The 19,551-nt window shown below is 43.0% G+C and overlaps 1 protein-coding gene across 4 annotated transcripts in view; it reads right to left on the bottom strand.

Annotated features, from left to right (window-relative positions):
• The window catches only part of APP (amyloid beta precursor protein), a 207,434-nt gene that overhangs the window by 42,717 nt on the left and 145,166 nt on the right, over nt 1–19,551 (bottom strand). For 2 of the 4 annotated variants that reach the window (XM_018562783.1, XM_018562782.1), the window contains exons 6-7: nt 3,419–3,618; nt 1,197–1,364 (exon numbers count right to left, since the gene is read on the bottom strand). In XM_018562783.1, coding sequence (XP_018418285.1) covers nt 1,197–1,364; nt 3,419–3,618 — 368 coding nt within the window. The remainder of the gene's footprint in view (nt 1–1,196; nt 1,365–3,418; nt 3,619–19,551) is intronic. The other 2 variants (XM_018562785.1, XM_018562784.1) reach the window with 1 other exon arrangement.

The raw sequence follows: 19,551 nt of genomic DNA, 5'->3' as shown, positions 1-19,551 counted from the left end.
GCCCCCTGCTGCTTTCAATCACCAGAAGAGGACCTGATAGAAAAATTCAGGTCCCCCTCTGCTGATTGACAGCAGCAGTGGGCGGGTGCTTTAGCTAGTTTTCTATTGGCTATTGCAAAGTGCAATAGCCAATAGTAATCTAGCTATGCAATCGTATGCCTTTTTTTTTCTTTTCTGACTGACGGTCAGGCCGCGGCTCCCGATGTCAGAAAAGAAAAAAAAAAAAACGATCCCAGGGAAAGGTTTAATCTGCTCGATTGAGCAGATTAACCTTTCCGGTAAAAAGTGTCTCTCCCGGGCGGCCGGGAGAGTTAGGATGTGTACTCACCGGCCCAAGCAGCTCCATCAGGTAACAAAGGGAAGGGGGAGGAGTCCAGTGACGTCACAGACATCGACATCACCGGACTCCTCCCCCCTTCCCTTCGTTAGCCGACAGAGCCACTTGCGGAAGGGGGAGGAGTCCGGTGACGTCGATGTCCGTGACGTCACCGGATCTCCGACGGAAGACCCGGAAGCCGGCGAAGAGGTGAGTACGGAGCCAAAGAACTTTGATTGATCAAAATAATTTTGATAGATCAAAAAAATTCACGATTAATCGAGGGATTAATCGTTAATTTCCGCAGCCCTAGAAATTATAGAACATACGTCAGGGCAATACTGTTGTCTGTATCTCCATTTGGTTTGAGATTTCCCCTCACTTTCCTTCAAGTTGACAGGTGTCACACCGAACAGAAAAAGAGGGGAAATCTAAATGGAACACAGACAGAATTAAAAATCTGCCACTGATATAAGCAAAAAACATGCACCTGACTTAAATTAAAAAGATATTGCTAATGATGAGATAAATGCGTTGCATTATATATAATGCTGCATCTTGGAATTCAGGTAAAGCAATGCAGGGTCACAAAATTAAGACTAGATAATGCACATCTATTGATAAATAAATCAGAGTGAAATCTGCACTGTATATCTCCTAAATTAGTGTGCATCGTCTTTGTAAATTCCCCCCACGGGATGCAGACTGGTTGTTTATCGTGCTTCCACAGAAAGCCGTTAATAAGACACAGTGGTGACAGAGGAGGTTAACACCAGGAACTTGGGTTAGTTACAGGGCAAGCCAGTTTCGAGGAAGTGACTAGTTATTGAGAGCAGAGGCTGTGGCAACAGGCTGCCACAGGTCAGGGAAGTCCACTTACTGACGTTGCCACACACTGCCAGGCAGTAGTCCTCGGACTCAAAGTTGTTGCGGTTGCCGCCGCAGCCTCCATATATGAACGGTACGCATTTCCTCTCCGTGACATCATAGTACCATCGGGTGATCATTGCTCGACAAGGGCCAGTCTCGGCTTGCTCAGAACACACCTCTATTTGCAAAATGCGGAGGAACCCAATTTAGTTTGAGAGCAGCATGGCATAAAAACACAGCTAAAACAATTTTCAGGTCTGGTCCACTAAAAACCAATATCTTAATTAGGGTGGATGCTGATCCACTGATTTCTTCTAGCTATTAAGGACCCCAGGAGAGAGACAACAAAATCCAAAGAGGCAAAGCCAATAGACATTTGTCTGGTGTACTGATCTTGACACAATGGAGCCCCTGAGAGATAAAAGAATCCATGTAGGGTTTTAACTAGTTGGCATCTGCCTAAAAAAGAAAACAAGTTTTGTGTGGACTATACCTTTAAGGAAGAATTCAATTGGAGAGCTGTGATTTCCTAGTTGGGATGAATCTGAGCGCGCTGTGGTGCATATAAAAATAGTTCTCAGTTTTCAAGATGTGTGCACAGCTGCACTACGGCACTGCCAATTAATGCCATATTTCCAAACCACAAAGACAATTTGCTTTATAGAGAGAAAATGGCATCAGATTATTACAATTCACTAGAAAGAGCCATTTACATTTGCAATTATCAAAACAAACTGCTTGCTATAAAACCCATTTCAAGCACTCTGATAGACTGAACAAAACCACAGTTGTGCATGATACTCCTCATGTTTAAGAGCTCCCTGTAAATACACCACCTGACCATGACGATTACATTTCCTTTTGTCTGGTGATCTGCCAGCTCTGACCATTGGATTGCTGGACTAAGCAGCAGCTAGATACTTCCTGGCAGACCAGGAAAGCCCTCAGAATCTCTGCTCTATTGTTGGACTGGAAGGTACTCGCCATCAGTACAGCAAGTCTAATCTTAAATACTGTTATGCTTCCAACAGTGCAAGAAAAAATCAGCAGTGAAGGACACAATCATTTGTAGCTGTGAGGAGGCCACCATGTTGGTGGAGACACAAGCTATCATTAAGGAGCTCCTCTTGTTGCTAGACCATCAGTGTAATCTCATCATCAGTGGCAAGATTGGAAAGGAGGAGTGCCTAGACAGTATAATGTATAAAAGTGCTCTCCTGCTTCTAATCGACAATTACTTGTTAATGGTACAATTTTTCTGATTGTTCAACAAATTTAACTGTGCTAATAAATCCCTGTTAGCCAAACTTTAGGTTTTAGGTATATATTTGCCTTAGTAAGGTGATTGAGAATCCCTAATACCCAACACCTGCAACATTATTTTTAAGTAAACAATATCAAATATATGTTTGCAGGGCCTCTGTCATAGAGATGCATGCCTGATCAGAAACTACAACCCTGTACACTATTGCAATGGGAAATCTAACAGTGTAACCACTGCAGAGTACTAAAACGGTTCCTTTACCCAGCAGCAGATTTTTTCCCTCTAGGTTTGTCCCTGGAAGCACACAAAAAGACATCCCTTGACAGTACTTTCAAAGCAAATTAACAGATTCAGCCAGTGTTCAGCATTTGGTTGTCTCAGCAGACGAGAAACTAAGGCAGCTGCTACAACCAAAGACAAAACGGAATAGGGCAGAGGAACTTATAATATAATATGCTGGACTTTTGTATTCGGACAGCAGCAGGTTTGCCGCTGTCATAATACCTGAACAGTGATGGCAGGTGATTGGCCACCATCACAGTTCAAGCTGACAGTTACAATCAAAGAAAATTGTAAGTTAGATACCCATCCATGGATTTTCAAGCAAAATGGAAAAAAACATAGGGTGGGGCTCTGACTCTAGTGTTCTACTTGAATTAGAACACAGTCTTAACTAGGGATACACCGATACCATGCTAGCGGAAGTGACAGTATCGGTACGGATACTGGTATATTTCGGCAAGTACCGAAAGATAAATATCAGTACTCGTACTCAATACCAAAAGAACGGTATTGGTCGATCCCCAATCTTAACAGCAGCAGGTAAGGGAACTGTATGGGATCTTCACCAAACCTGAAACTAAGACATCTAAAAAAAAAATGATAGTAGACCAATGACACAGACTGCTTAGGATGGATGTTAATATGATGTATATGAATTTTATAAAACAAATACATTCTATAATTACCTCTTACAACTTCTTCCACGGATTCCGTGGTGGTGGTAGTGGTTGTGGCAATGCTTGTGGTCCTCTCAGTGGCTTCTTCAAAGATTTCCTCAGGCTCCTCCACATCTTCACCATCATCTTCGTCATCATCAACCTCATCCTCCTCCACTTCTACCACATCCTCCTCCTCCTCTTGACGGCCTTGTACATTCTTGTCATCACTGCAAAACAAATTACATTTTTTTTTAGTGTATATTTAAGAAAAACAGAGAAATTTCCTCCTGGATATACAAATGTGCATGTACAAATAGGAAAATATATTTAGGGTTTTATTTTATCAGTGACAACAGGTGAATTGTCAAAGCAAGGAGGACACATGAAACAGAGCAGTGCTATTTTAATTTTCTTAAGTGCCATAATCTACATTGCCCACTCAGCTTTGTAAACTAAATTAAGGGTCTATTTATAAAAAACTTGCAGAGCCCTACGAATATCTGTGAAGACTCATTTTGTGTGAATAATGACAAAAACAAACAAACATTCTTAATATAGTTTATTTTCAGGCAGAATGTACAGTTATGTAATTCAGCATTATGGCCAGTAGATGGAGCTTTGGAACAAAGGTAATAAGTATCTCCTATGTTCACTGATAATTCTCAGGACAATGGGCCCTGCAAAATGTTTATAGATAGACCAATAGGTTATGGTATAAAGAGCCTTGGCCGTACACTGTAGGATGTGATTCACCTTGAACACTCAGAGAAAGTACCAAACCATGGCAAGACATCGCACATCCTGCAAACCTTCTGGTTTGCAGGTCAAAGAAGGTGATGCCAAACTCTGCACAGAACTTTGTCTGAAAAATCACAAGATTTCAAGAACTAGGATCAGCACGAAATGTGAAGAAGAGTGGAGTACATCTAAGTTTCTTAAAGCGACCTTGTTGCTATGGTAAATACCATATAACAAAGCCATACCCGTATAAGAACTCAAATACTTACCTCCCCTGCTTTCTGCACTGCCAAATTCAGCTCTGATGCGGAGAACTCTTCTGTGAACCTCCGCATTGAAACCAACACTTCCATAGAAATGTTCATCTCATGGTTCCCCTGCAGCTCTCCATCTATTACAAGATACCGAAGTGACATGGAGGTCAGCAAGGAAAACCAGTGAGAGCTGCAGGGTACCCAGGAGATGGACAATCACAAAACTGTCAGTTTCCCTTCCTACTTCTGCACAAGATTTGCCAGCGTAAGAGTGGAGTTTGGCACATGGGCAGCAGGAAAGGTACACAGATATATATATTTTTTTCCACAGGTTGCTGTCTAGGACCTTCATTGTGGAGGTCTTACATCTTGTTCCTCTGACACTGAGACAACAAATGAGAGACACAGGTATCACTGAAACAGGAAGACACAGGCAGCAATAAAAATCAGACAGAGGTTCCAAGCCTTCCCAACTAAAAAAGGGTTTTGTTACTCTATCCCCACTGGAGACAATTCCCATGAATTCCTGCCTTGGGAAGGAAGCGACTAGAAATCTTCCAAATGGAGGCACAGGCAGCAACAGAATAATGTAACAAACGTCGCAAGTTCCTTTCAACAATACAAAAAAAGGTTTTGGCTGGAGATGGACCTTGAGAGAATATTCTGATTTTCACTGTGTTGTGCTATTAGCATGACGTAGTGAAGGGAGTGAAAGCAAATACAATATTTGTAGGGTATGCGGTACTTAGACCTGCGAGTTTTACATGATCGCTAAAGGCTTCTCCATTTAAACAACAGCTAGCTTTTCAATTACACCTAAAAGGTGCAAGACTTGCACAAACCGGCTCCTGAATAACCATTATTGGCATCAACTGTTATACGAACACGCAAGTTCTAGGTTTGCACCTATGATGAGGGGATGGGGAGTGGGCAGCATCTGAATAGAGGTAGAAAAAAAAGTGGAAAGGAAAACACATCCCGGCTAGCTGATCCGTGAACAGGCTTGGCCAAAATGTGTAGGTAAAGACCTACAAACCTATGAATATTCCTTGCCCTAACCATGAATGGGTGAATGTTCTCTTATTTCTGTAGGTACCTATTACGGTATTCTTTTTTTCTTAAAAAACACAACATTTACAGAAAAGTGCTAAAGTGAAGCAACTTTTAAGCATCATGGCAAGGCTAATAGCAGCTTATGAATTTCAATATTCAAGTCTGGTGTAGCCCAAAAGCATCTGCTTCTCTTGTGAAATTGCTAAAAACTCATGCATTAATCCCCCCATTCTAATGACAATATAATTTCTGAAAGCTGCTGAAAGAAATCAAGTAATCAATTATTTTCAAGAGCCTTTTTCCTCCCTTCTTAGTCAGGATTCATTAAAGAACTGTAACTTAGTGCAACACTTGTTCCCAGCGGGATTCTGAAATAATAATCCAAGCAGCCTCCGGGGTCACTTTTTAGATCTTTGATGTCTTAAACTCCAGTTTTTTACCTGACAAAGTTGAGCAAACCATTTAAATGCTTAATCCTTACATTTTTCCTACGTCTAAAAGCAACACTTTGCCTTTAGTGTTGCAAATCGTTTTATGAGCCGAATATAAAGTTGGGAAAGTGTACTTGGAATATCTGCAGCTCTCTCTTTCAACAAAAGGACATGAAGAACACTGGTACTTGCACACACATCGTTATATTTCACACTTTATTTTAATCAATAAGGCACGTCATACTTTATACTGAACCCATGGTCTTATGTAAGGGATTAAAATACAATAAATAGAAGGCACATATATGTGCCTTTATGTCAACTTGAATCACTTGCATTTACATAGCAGTTCTCCAGTTTTCTGGGGTCCTGAAGCTTTGTAATATTCAAACAGCAACCACCTCCGACAGCACTTGTAGTCATCGGCCCCTGCCCTCCCACTTCTGTATTGATGCGTTGCTAGAATGGGTAGCCCTACTAACAAAATAGGTGTGGGTCATATGACGAGTGTTGGAAATGCAACAGCATACTGATTGTATTACTGACTGTAATTATGTATTTTGAGCAGTAGATGACGCTGTAGTGCAATGCTAGTCTATGTTAGTTTTCTATATGCATACTTATCTATTATATATACAGGAAGCTCTGTATGCTGATAATGCTGTATTCCGGTATACATACATGTAATGTCTTGCTAACCAAGTAAAACTTAATTCAGCATTCCTCAAGAACTCAGTGCTTCATCTAAACACATAACCAACAAGGAACAGATCAGAGCAAGAAACCAAAGGCAGAGGTCATTAGTTGTATAGCCCTGTGACCCAGAAGACTGAATGAATGGCAGATATGTGATAATTAAGCTAGATGTGCCTGTTATTCATATGTGCCTGCAGATGCATATCACACTGTATATAAGAGTTCCTCTTGCCTGCAAGGAATAAGAAACTACTCTGCCTGAGGCTCCATCTAAGGCATCGCTTATTACAAAGGAGACTACAGGGTCCATTTATATATCCACAAGACACAGCACTTGCAAATGTAGAGAGCAAATATGGCTGCCCCAATGTACAAAGATAGTTGTGACTTTTTGGCACTTGTACAGGCTCGCGGACCCACTGTTGGCCCATTCTACAACACTGAATGGCTGATAGGTGACAGCTATCCTATTGTGTACCTGTTGATTATAAATGGATTGAATGGTCATCCTTTTGTTTGTTAAAGGCAATCCAAGAAAACGATGGTGATGGAGAAAAATACAAGGCAGGAGATTGGGAACCAGCTGCTGTTTCTAATTGCCAGTGTTCTACTAATACTGAAAGATCAACGGTGGTGGATGTTGCATTTGAACCTCAAATAGCTTATTCAATAGAACAAATGTAAACACTCATGCAGGCCGATAGGATGAGAGAGCAGAGTGACAAAGAGAGGAGTTCACCAATGTGCTGCTGCTCTGTTCACTGTCCAGTCACAGGTTGGGGAGAGCCTAGACCTGTGTTGCTGAACTATATGAGAGGAAAATCAGGCAGTCTTCTGTCCTGCCAGACAGGGCAGTCTTCTGTCCTGCCAGACAGGGAATATAAATCCATTGGCAGATAGAACAACTCCTATATGCATATTTAGTGGTTTGCCCGTAGTTCAGTTCTAAAGACCGGCTCTACCTATTATCTCTATACAGGGTGAAGTATTTCAGGATTCAATTCCCCTTGTGTACCTACAGGCAGATCAGTCAATTGTAAGTTGAGCAGCTGTTGTCACCAGCCCGTGAGCTCTCTATGTATTCCAACATATAGTCTATTGCAGGGCAGGTCACCACTGTTCCCCTAGTGCAGGTGTAGGCAACCTTGGCTCTCCAGCAGTGGTGAAACTACAAATCCCATCATGCTTCTGCCTCTGGGAGTCATGCCTGTGGTTGCAGGCATGACTCCTGCCAAGGTTGCCTACCCCTGCCCTAGTTGATTCCTGTTCCTCCAATAGATTCTTCATTGGAGTAAATGGAAAACGCAGGCTTGATTGTCCATCTGTTACAGCTATGTCAGGAGGACATCTTCCCTGACTGGGACCCTAAGCAGCAGGTAAACTCCAGACTCAATCCATTTTTAAAAACAAACAAAAAAAAGTGTTTTGTGCAGAGTTGCTCTGTAAATGTTAGAAGATATATTTTCTCAGAACAAGAATGATCTGTTTCATCTGAAAAAAGAAAACATTTGAATTGTTTATTTTACAGTCATTTAGTGAGCCCTTGAGAAATGACTATAGGAGCGGACTCCAATCCCGCATTGGCTCATCTTTCATTCTCCTTTGAAAAGAATGACAAATGATTTAAAACCTGAAATGAACTATTAAACAGAGAGAGAATGCATTGCTTATTTAGTGTGCCTTTGTTTCCTCAGCCTGGCAATGCCTATCGGACGCATTAATCTCTGAAAGAAGTTTGCTCTTCCGCATTTCAATGTTTTCCAGAGTCTATATTCTCAATTAAGATGTACAAAGCGTCCTGCTTATGAATGAAAGGCAAATTCTCGTCTCCAGTGTTATTGAGCTCTATTAAGAAAGAAAGGAGTCAGAAGCAATATGCACCCACTTATAAGAGATTAGTTTATTCTTGAAGGAAGAACAAATTGGCTGCGATAATAAATGGGTGGCACAACGAGCGCAAACTGAACATTTCCAAATTCACACTTCCACCACAAGCAACCACAGGGGTACCCTACATGGGCACCAAGGACCGTATGACATGGTCCATGGGTAATGCTGGCCAATTTAGGTGATACCATCAGAACAGACAACTAGGTGTGGTTAAGCCGATTAGATAAAGTCTTTGATCTCGGCTTATATTCGGGACGGCTTATACTCGAGTATATACGGTATACGTTTTTTTTGACTAGGACAATGGAGTTGCCTACCAAAGCTGCCTGCTTCTTTACTTGCATGAAAATGGTAACAAATCGATCATTGACATTTTGCTATTCACGATTGACAAATGTTGAGAATAGCCATTTGTGGTTCTCTAGGGGATGGTTTAAATAATTAAAAGGGAAAGTACATTAACGCCTTATCAATGCGGATGAAAAGCCATTTATGTCTATAGATACTAGGGATGCACTGGTGCGGATACTCGTACTCGCCCGATGCTTATCCCGATACCGGAACTTTAGGTATCAGGAAGCCGGGCGGCGTGAAATGACTCACCGCCCCTCTTAATGATTAGTCGGGAAGCTGGCCAATCAGGAAGCCGGGCAGTGTGTCATTCCTGGTCACCTGGTGAGTGGGAGCATGGAGCTGGCTTCCCGGCTAATCAGGAAGCCAGCCCGGCTTCTTTAATGGGACTTCCAGTATTCAGCATCAGTGAGTACTGTACTGAACAAAATATATCAGTACTCAGTTCGGTGCACCTCTAATAGATACCTTTGAGGCTATAACACATAAAAGGGTCCTTCTGTTATAAAAGGATCGTACTGTAACTAAAAGCACCAACACCTCATACACTTCCATCATATGTAGGAGGAACATAAACTACTATATTCTACTATATAGTGATCTCAGATTTTCTCCACTGCTCGGGTTTACCCTCTCAGCTAGTGCCCATCATCACCATTGTTCCCTGATCAGCGCACTCTCCAAGCTTGCTGAAGGCAGATGCTAGTGGCTGGATGAGTTGCAAATGAGGCACATGCTTCAACTAGGAACTGTATTTAGAAAATTAATCTCAGGATCATTCCAATTCTATCAGTATAGTACACACTTTATTCAAAAGAACTAAAGCCCTGATACACATTGGTGGTAACTTATCATAGCAATTGCGAGTGTTTGAACTTGCATGGAATATATTTGTACCAGATTTATGATGCTAGTGTAATGTTGTTGATAAATGAGGTTTCATAGACTCCAGGAAAGAAGACTCGTAACTTCAGGCAAAAAGCTTAACTGTCGCTTCTTGTAGAAGTGGTCATGGGGACTTCTTAAGTTGTCATTGCAGATTAAAAAAGGTGCAAAACACGTGCAGTTGGAAAAGTAGTGCAAGCTCTGCTGAAAACAGAGGCACAAGTCGAAAGACAGATTTGCACATATAAAAAAATTATCTAAGAGGCTAAAACTGTCCCAATTGCTTTGATAAACACCCCCTATTGGCTTTTTATGGCATATAAATAAAATTAAATCTGGACACTGCTTTTGACACTTTCTTCCTTGTACACCCGGACACTACTCAAGCAAAGAGCCAACCTTTGACCACCACTCCTAGGAGAGCTGCCTAAGAAGAATCATTCCCCATACTCTGCTTAAGATCTGATTGAGAATGCCTACTGCACTAAGAGATCCAGCGCCCCAACACCTTTCTTCTACTTCCTGATTCCTTAACAGTACACAGTGACCATCTAAAGGTGCGCCGGGATAACTGTGCATTATGACCTATTCTCAGAATCCCTCTAAATGCAAATTTTTTCACCTTCAATATGTGCCATGGTACACTATGGAGACATTTCCACCTGACTGAGGTCACATGGGGAAGTTGCAAATTGACACTATCCCAAGGTCGGGAGCACAAACAGAGATGTCCAGGGCAACAAAGCTTGCAAACAGGGTCTTCCGTGTATAACTGATAACAAATCTGTTTCCAGCTTCATCTACATTATAGAGCTCCAGAGCTAGTATTTCCTTTTTTGAGAGTCACAATTCACCTCTCTAACAGGATCACCTGAGAGCTGCTGTAGACACTCGGACATATTGTTCTTACTCTGAAAGAACAACACCATCTTTAGATGTCTCTGATGCTACATAACAAAAGAGAACAGTGCCTGGTTATTAGCTGCGTTAAACTCTGAGCACATGACACTATTTCCCAGATTAAGGCCATTGTTCCTGCACACAGCTAGTTCATCACAAACAGCTACAGTTTTATACCCCAATGCCATACGGTGCTGCAGACGCAGCATTCTGGCAATTGCCTTTCAAAGCAATAAGCTGCTTCATCACTTCCTTTATTCCTCCCCTTCACCACTAGCTGGCTGGCTCTCTGCAGCGCTCACAGATCTGTCTCACCCGGACTGTCTGTGTGTTTATAGCCGCTTAGCTGGTAAGAGAAAGCAATTAGCTTTGCGCTGTCGCTGCTGTGCGGTACAGAGCAACGTACAATAAAATGAAAGAGGATGGACAAAAGATGAATAGTAAACACTGTGGCTGGGGACTATGACCTGCAAATTCAGGCACTGACTAGCTATATACATAGCTCCCAACTGTCCTTGTTCTTGGACACAGGTCCATCTCCCTGTCATTATATGCAACTATCCCCACAAGTGTTTAGCATGCTTGCCTTGCAGGACTGGGGTCCATCCAGGGCTTGGTTGCCACTGGGGACATCATCTCTATTGGGATGTTATGTTCTTGTCACATTTGCATAGGTTTGCTCTGGGTGCTCCAGTATTCTCCGACAAGCCAAAAACATACCAGTGAATTAATTGGCCTCCACCCATACTGGCAGCACAGTGTGTGGGGGTGTGTATGACTGTGTTAAGGACAGCAGATTACAGGTTCCTTTGGGGACAGGGACTGATATAAATAGCTATAATTTTCTCTCTATACATTGTGGAAAAAGTGCCAGAACTAAAATATTTATACTACATGAATAAAATAATCAGATCTGTAAAGAAAATTGACTATTTCAATATTGCAAGTGGCTCCAATTCTCATAGTTTATGTTAGAAGCCAGTCTGTAAATGTATTGTCAACGTTTGCATTCAAGCCAAAATATGTTGTTTTCTTGTTTCGCATAGAGCAGGAAAGATTTAAAGTGTTTCGAAACATAATATATATTGCAGCCTAACAATCTTTAAATGTGGTGATTGAATGAGTTTTCTTTTTTTTGGATTTAGATTGGGAGACTGGCCTACCATCTGGGTGCCTCAGCAGAAATAGAGATTCATCAGACCAGGGTAAATTTTTACAGCCTTCAATTATCCAGTTTTGGTGAACATGTGCCCACAGCAGCCTCAGCTTTCAGGAGTGGAACCCAATGTGATCTGCTGCTGTAGAGCATCTGCTTCAAGGTTTGACTGTTCTTTATTGCTCACCGCAAATGTAAAGAGCAGTTATCTGAGCTGCCATATCCTCGTTGATACCCCAAACTGGCCTTGCCATTCTCCTCTGACCTCTCTCATGACAAAGTGTTTCCTTTTGCAGAACTGCTGCTCAATGGATGTTTCTGGTTTTTCAGACCATTAGGAAAAAACTCTAGACTGCGGTGCATAAAAAACCCAGGAGATTAGCAGTTACAGAAATACTAAAAACCAGCGCATGTGGCACCAATGATCATGCCACAGTCAAATTCAGCAAGAACACCTTTCCCCCAATTATACTATTGGATGTGATCAATAAAGGGTTAGTTCATCTTTACATGAAAAATGAAAAAGTATTACCTTCTCACAACACCCTCCTCACCCCCCGCTGCACTTATCTGTAGTCATGACCCTTGCCCAACACCCATGTCAACCCGTTTAATGGTCCAGGTACTGTACTACACTGCCCTGGAGGCCATAAAGCAACATAATGGTTTCAGTGGGGAGCAGTGAATGGTCAACGTGACCATGCTGACCATTGTGAATGTTCTTCTGGGACCTTCCTAAAAGAAAGAAGGATCATTAGAGATTCTCCCAATCATCCACATTGTGGGGGGATGTGATTAGGATATGTGAACTAACCCATTACCTGAAGCTCCTGTCCTGTATCTGCATGATTTTATGCATTGCTCGGAAGCCATGTGATTGGCTGACTAGATAACTACATAAATAAGGTGTACAGATGTATCTAATAAACTGCTCTTTGAGTATATGTTACAGATAGAGCTGCAACAACTAATCAACTAAGTCGATTAAAATCGATCAATGTGCTTTGCGATCCAGTGCGGCCGGAGGGCGTGGCTACGGTGCCATTCAATTCAATGACCCGCCACACCCCCTCCAACCCCACAAAATAGTGAGTTGGCCGCAATTTGAAGCCTGGTTTATTTTTTCTCCTCCCTCACTGTGTTAAGAGGATTCTATGTATACTGTACCAGGCTTCAGATAGATAGAAATGTCTTTCTACCTCTAAGGGCTCTTTCACACGTGTTAAAACCAGGCATTTGAGAAGCGCTAAGGCCCATGTAAGATAAAACAATAGCAACTGCCCAGTACAGTTCACACATGGGCATTAGCATTTTTTCCATGCATGTCGCGTTTTGGAAGCATTGCCGCATCTGGAAGCATAGACTTTTGTTAATTTCACGTAAACGGTGTGCTGGTGACATCCTTTTGAAATCTAGTACATCTTCACAACGCCATCCGTGATCACTACGAGCACCCACCAGGATTTCAAGGAACATCCTATACTGGTAAGGAGTGCAGCAAGACACATATTTCTTTGTGAGTTGGACCCAGCCTGTGGACACCATCAGCTCTGTAGGTTTTCATACTATCCATACAGACAAGTATCAAGAAGGTGTGTGCACATACATAAAATCGGTGGTTGAGACACAACACCTGATCTGCCACAATCAGGTCATGCAAAATGGGACTCTGGTCTGTTTTTACGGACCTGGCAGGAGTCAAGGATAAAATCGGATGTAAACGCACGCACGGCCGTTTAGATCCAGCTGCCCATAGAGTAACATCATGCTTCCGATCAGATCTGCCTGAAAAATGACAGGAGTGCCTGATCAGAATGTTGGTGTGAAAGAAAATTTTGACTTTTTACATGTAGCAGTACATTTATTTGCGCTCTTGATGTGTTTTGTTCACGCATTCTGTGTGTGGTTTCTACAAGACAATCCTCCAGCACACATATATAACACAAGCAAAGCCCATTTTACATGATGTACCATTATTCCCTATGGTAGATGTGCTTATACCTCACCAGCAGACAAAAGGAACTGGGTCACCACAAGGTGTAGATCAGCTGGCACACAGTGCATAAAATTTCTTAAGATAATTAATCAAAGCGCGTGTCCTTTCTGCGCCTTCACTGTAGACCCTCATTTATCTTCATATTCACATTTACACCTGTAATTGGTTCCGTATACAGTGCCGCTTCTTTACCAATACAAATCCCTTCCTGAGGTATTAATTACGAGTCGGTAGCGTGTCAGAGGTGCTCATTACTTTATGAAAGAATGGAAAATACTCATTCCAGATCTTAATGCAATATTGTTTGTTGGCGTGCACATATTGCTAAATCAATAGTACATATCCCCCACCATCGCTGTCTGTAAGATTAAAGAAAAAGTATGTTTTGCATCTCAGTTATGAAGAATATAGATTTACATATTGAAAGCTGAACTCCAGGCAAGCTACTACAACACACAGACAATATACATACAATTGCCATACCTGCCTTGCAGGGAAGGAGACTTGTTTGTTTTTCTCTGCTGCGGTTTAGTAACAAATAGAGGTCTGCTCCCCATCCCAGAGTGTGAATGGACAGTGAAAGGAGAAGAAAAAGACTTATAGGTTTATCTCTCTCTGCTTGTCACTGCTCTCTCCTCCTATTAGTATGCTCTTCGAACCGCAGCACAGATTAGAGGAGGTAATTCCATTTTCCCAAATTCATCTGAGAAGATGGGATTACCCTTTAAAAGAACCTTGCACTGGGAGAGATATGGACTTCCATTGCTGACCTCTACTCGAAATGCTGATTGCTGTATGGAGCAAGTATGCAGAGCCTGAATTTTGACTTCATCATAATTACTTTTTCTACATGCTAGGAGCAGGTCAGTACATATAGGACTCAAAACCCGGACTGTCCAGTTGAATCCGGGACAGGTGGCAACCCTTGTACCGAATCCAGATACAGCCAGGCATCTAGCATTTTCAGAAGGGAATCAGCAATGTCTAACTTCACCTCTCCCTCAATCCAGCTTTATTTAAGGTCCTGTACATACAGGCTTCAGAATGTGGAAAAAATTATGAGCGCAGCAAGTTTTTACAAAATATTTGCAGAGCTTCTAGCAAGCTGTAAGAAGCTTTGTTAAAGCCTTTAAAGCTGAAGTGTAATCTGTTTACATTTTGTTCTCCCTTATTAGTCTGCTAAGTTATTCAATAAAACCATCCATTATATATCTTATCACTGGGTCTCTTTGCTTCTCTATCCAGTGTGGGCAGATCATGGCTGGTGGGAGGGCCAGCAGAGTTCTGTACATAATTTTCTGAAGCAATCACAGCACCCTGCCTCAGTACTCCTCTTAGTCCCAATGCAAGCAGTGCGCTGGCTCCTGGGAGGAGTTTTGCAAATATTAAAATACCTTGATGGGTGGATGTCAGAGTGGAGAAGTGGGTGTTTCCTCGTAAGATTGCACTTGCTTTGCATGTAGACTGTCCAAGGTAGTGCCCCCATGTGACGTCAAGTCTCCATGATGGAAAGAACTGAAATCCAATGAATAAAAGGGGCCAGTCAGGCTGGGGAGGAAAGTACTAGTTGATACTAGAGGTCCTCCAGCCAGAAAATGAGGAGGGCTGTGTCTGATATGCTGCAGCTTCTAATACACATTGTGAGAAGCTGGCAGTGTGCAGTGAAATCAGAAGAAGCAATTTCAGTCCAGGAGAGGAGCCGATACAACTGTGCAAGACTGAAGGGAAGGCAGGAGTTCAGCTTTAACCCTTTCACTGCCATTGGCGTATGCAATACGGCGGAACAAAACCGATTGCAGCTGGCCACGTCAGTGTGCCATACGTCAGTGGCTTTTACCCTTCTGCTATAAGCTTATGGTCGCTTTTCGACCATTAACTTACACCACAAGGGTTCCCCTGTAAATTAATAGCTGTCATCAGTGGCTGAGAAGAGGGCTTTCTGTCCTCCGTGTGCCATTGCAGAGATTGGTTGTACAATGTATGCATGGAAATGTTTGTGCCCTTCGTTATAATTGGAACAAGTATCCCCAGTGGAAGAGTTTCCTCTACTCTTGATGACCAATTTTAGACTTCCCCGGACAGTGGTCACCAGGATTAAAGGAGAACTATGGGGTCAGTGTTTTTCCCCATAGTTCTCCTTGGGGTAACGGGAGGACACCAACTAGCGTCCTCCCGTTACCCTAAGCTCAGTACACCGCGAGCTACAGCTCGCTGTATACTCAGACGCCGCACCTGGAGCGGATCCCCACTTAGATGACGGGATCCGCCCAGTTGCGTGAGTGACAGCTGGCTCTGCCTATCTAGAGGCAGAGCCAGCTGTACCCGCCCCCTCCCCCGTCCGTTCCGGCAGTCAGCGCTGGCAGATCGGAGAGGGGAATCCAGCCCCTCCCCCTGTCACGGCAGAGAGCCGTGACAGGATCGAGAGGTGAGGGAACCCGGTATGTGTTCCCTCACCTCCCGATCTACTGAGCCGACCTGTGACAGTCTCATTGTCACAGGTCGGCTAGAACTATGAGGTGAGTGGAAATCACTCATGTCATAGTTCTCCTTTAATAGAGAAAGTGAATCTCCTTAGTGGGTTCTAACCCTTTGCAACCATTTTATCAAGCTTACTGAAGCTTTTTAGCACCTTTTTAAAGGGTATTTATGGTCAAAAACGTAAAATAAGTATATATTTCTATATTGAATTTCCATACGTTCTATCCCACTCCAACTGGATGTCCATAGGATCTACTTCCTCAATGCACTGACACAATTTCACTCAGCCCTGTGAATATGCACTTCCTTGTGTCACCACACTCACAGAGAGTTTGCCTTCTGAACTACAACTCAACATCTGAACAATGTAACAATGTCATTGCTTGCTGGAAGCAATGCATGGTGGGATATGTAGTCTTGAGAAATGGAGATTGCACCACATCAAGCAGCAGGGAAAGAGACGCAAAGCACACTGGGAATCCAGGAAGTTGATGAAAGTGACGGGCAGATGGAAGGCGGCACTCACTACAGAAAAGGGATTTTATTCCAGTAAGCTTTGATTGTATTATGAAAAACAAGTCTAGTATGTGTTCCTATTACAATGCTGATGTTTTAATAGGATAGTATATGCTGGGACTTTAGAACGCCTTTAAAGTCACAGTCACCACTTCCATTAAAATGTGTGTTTAACCTCCCCAAACTGGAGCTGAAGGGCACTTTAAATGCTTCAACCAAGTTGCTTTAAGTTGACTTAACCACTTCCCGGCCGTTGTAAAAAAACGGCCGGCCAGGAGTTCACTAGATCTGAGCGGGCGTCTTTAGACATCCGCTCAGCCACGCCCCCTCAGGGCGAGCGCGAAATGCCGATTTTTAAAAACAGGCAGCGATGCTATAGGGCCAGCGGATCGCTTGTATGAGGTGCCGGTATGTGCACCCCCCCTCCGCGGCTCCCCCCCCTCCCACTGGTCACGGGCTCCGCTGTGCCCGGTGTGAGCCCGGGACCAGCATATGGCCTCTGTCACAGGGGATCAGAGGGAGATCGGTACACAAACTCCCTCCAGTCCCCTCTCCGCTGTCAGAATGCGGAACTGATGTATATTACATCACTTCCGCATTCTTGTGTCACTCTCCAGCTTCAGATGCTGGAGAGCAGCTGATGAAGCAGATCTCTGCTTCATCAGCTTCTTTAAGGGGGTCCTAGGTGATATTAGGGGTCTTGGAGACCCCTGATGTCTACATAAAGAGGACCTGTCACTTCTTTTGCGTGTCAAAGTACCGCAGCGCTGAATACTGAAAAATGGCCTGGTCAGGAAGGGGGTCTAAACACCTGGTCTTGAAGTGGTTATAGAAGACCACCAGACAGTTAAACATTTAACCCTTGCAGTGGGAATACTCCTGTACTACAAGGGTTAAGTGCTCGTTTTTTTCTAGGGTGCAAAATAATTTCTCACCTGAACCTCACTCAGCTCTCTCCCCATCCGCTCCGGCTGTGAAATGTCCATTAGCATTTCTTTACGTCTAATGCCTGTCATTGGACTTGTATTAGGTGTAATGATGTCATAGGTCTTTAGACCACCAGAGCCCAGGGGAGAAGAGGCTGCAGGGACCAATCTAGGAGCCCAGTGGGACTGAGCATCAGGAGAGTATCTTTTTTTACTTTACACCCGAGACCAAAGCAAGCATTAACCCTTGCAGTGTGGAGGTAGCCCCACTGCAAGGGTTACCTTTTTTAACTAGCTGGAGTTCTTTTTTAAAGTTTTGCCAATGCCTTTTACAAGCTTTTTGCACACACTGTTCTTATGCAGGCTGAAGCCTGAACGTACAAGGCCGAAAGTGACTGTGTTGCACAAACAAAAACAGATTCCAGTAGACATTTTGTGTAGCACAGAACAGAGAATGAAAAGAAAAAAACTGATTGGCTGCTATGGAATTTTCCTCTTCATATGTTCCGGTCGGATTCTGCATCTTTGTCTGTCGGATACAAAAGATGCTTTACATTCTCCAGAGCCATAATGGAAGTAGACAGGCAATGAATACTATTTAGAGGCACTCAATTCTGAGTCAACAACAAGCAAAGCACACCTTCACAAATGCGTGCCTTCAGTGTATTCAGGGAAAAACATATGACATTTAAGATGAATCTGTGCTGTACCCAGCATACTCAGAAAGCTCAGTCCACCTAAAACTAATATTTCTTTTACAGAATTATGCAGGAGGGTTCACTAACCGATTTGTCTTCAGATCCTTTCTGGAGCATATGGTCTAGCACAGGGCTCAAACTTTCCACTCGCCTGCTTGCATTTGGCGAGTGGAAATACAGTGCAGGCGAGTGGAAACTCCTATCAGGCTTGCGGTCGCAGACCACGCTCCTGCTGGGCTGTCTCCCTTCCTTTCGGCCAGGGCTCTTCACTGAGCTCCGGGTCGCTTGTTAGTCATTTTGGTGTCACCCGGGTGCGGGCCGCACCCCCCTTGTGATGCCACTGTACACCACAGTGGTAGACACAAAACTATCCTGGCACTGAAGACCCCATGAAATACCAGCTGGCTATTATTGGGAGGTCTTGGCACTACATAGTATATTGGTAACTCTAAAGGACATAGTCCAATTAGATTGTAAAATTTGTGTGGCCAGTTGATCAGACTTTCCTTAAATGTTTGCACAGCACTAGCACTCCTTGATGGCGCTGACACATATAGGAAATTCCTACACTCATCAGCAACATCTAGGGGTGCTAGTGCTGTGCAAAGGGCATGGACGGAACTTTTATAAAATGAAGCCCTAAGTATCTCTAAAGCCATTTTTTTCATTGTGTATAGAGTAAGAAATGCATAAAATGCTCGTCAAGTTCTTTTTATTTTACCATCTGCATCTTAATGGAGGAATTCCCTTCACTTCCTGTGCAGTGGATGCAACAGGAAATCTCTCCAAAGTGAGGGAAAGCCACTCTTAAGCATGCAACTGGAGCAAGTGTTCCTATTAGAAGACTTTCCCATTATTTCTATTAATCAAAATTTGGGATTTTCCTTCCCTTGCAGTCCGGGCGACAGCTTTCACCAGGACACGCCGATAAAGTGCTTTTACCTTTTTGTGGCATGGTGTCTTGTATCTCCAAGCAGGAAATGCGGTGACACCAGCACAGATCTGGTTCTGTGCTTAGCGTGGTCAGATTAAAAGAGGAAAACGGGAAGTGGCAACGTCCTTAGGTATTTCATATGAACTGACATATAAGGCAATCTTTACAAGATAATGTATTAATCCACCAATGCATACAATAAAATTACATAACATACTAACATACTCTTCAAAGCTGAAATCCAATACAAATTATATA

Source organism: Nanorana parkeri, unplaced genomic scaffold (assembly GCF_000935625.1).
Source record: "Nanorana parkeri isolate BGI_ZX_2015 unplaced genomic scaffold, ASM93562v1 scaffold599, whole genome shotgun sequence".
In the NCBI taxonomy this organism is placed as follows: domain Eukaryota; kingdom Metazoa; phylum Chordata; class Amphibia; order Anura; family Dicroglossidae; genus Nanorana; species Nanorana parkeri.
This window is presented reverse-complemented; position numbering and strand designations above follow the sequence as displayed.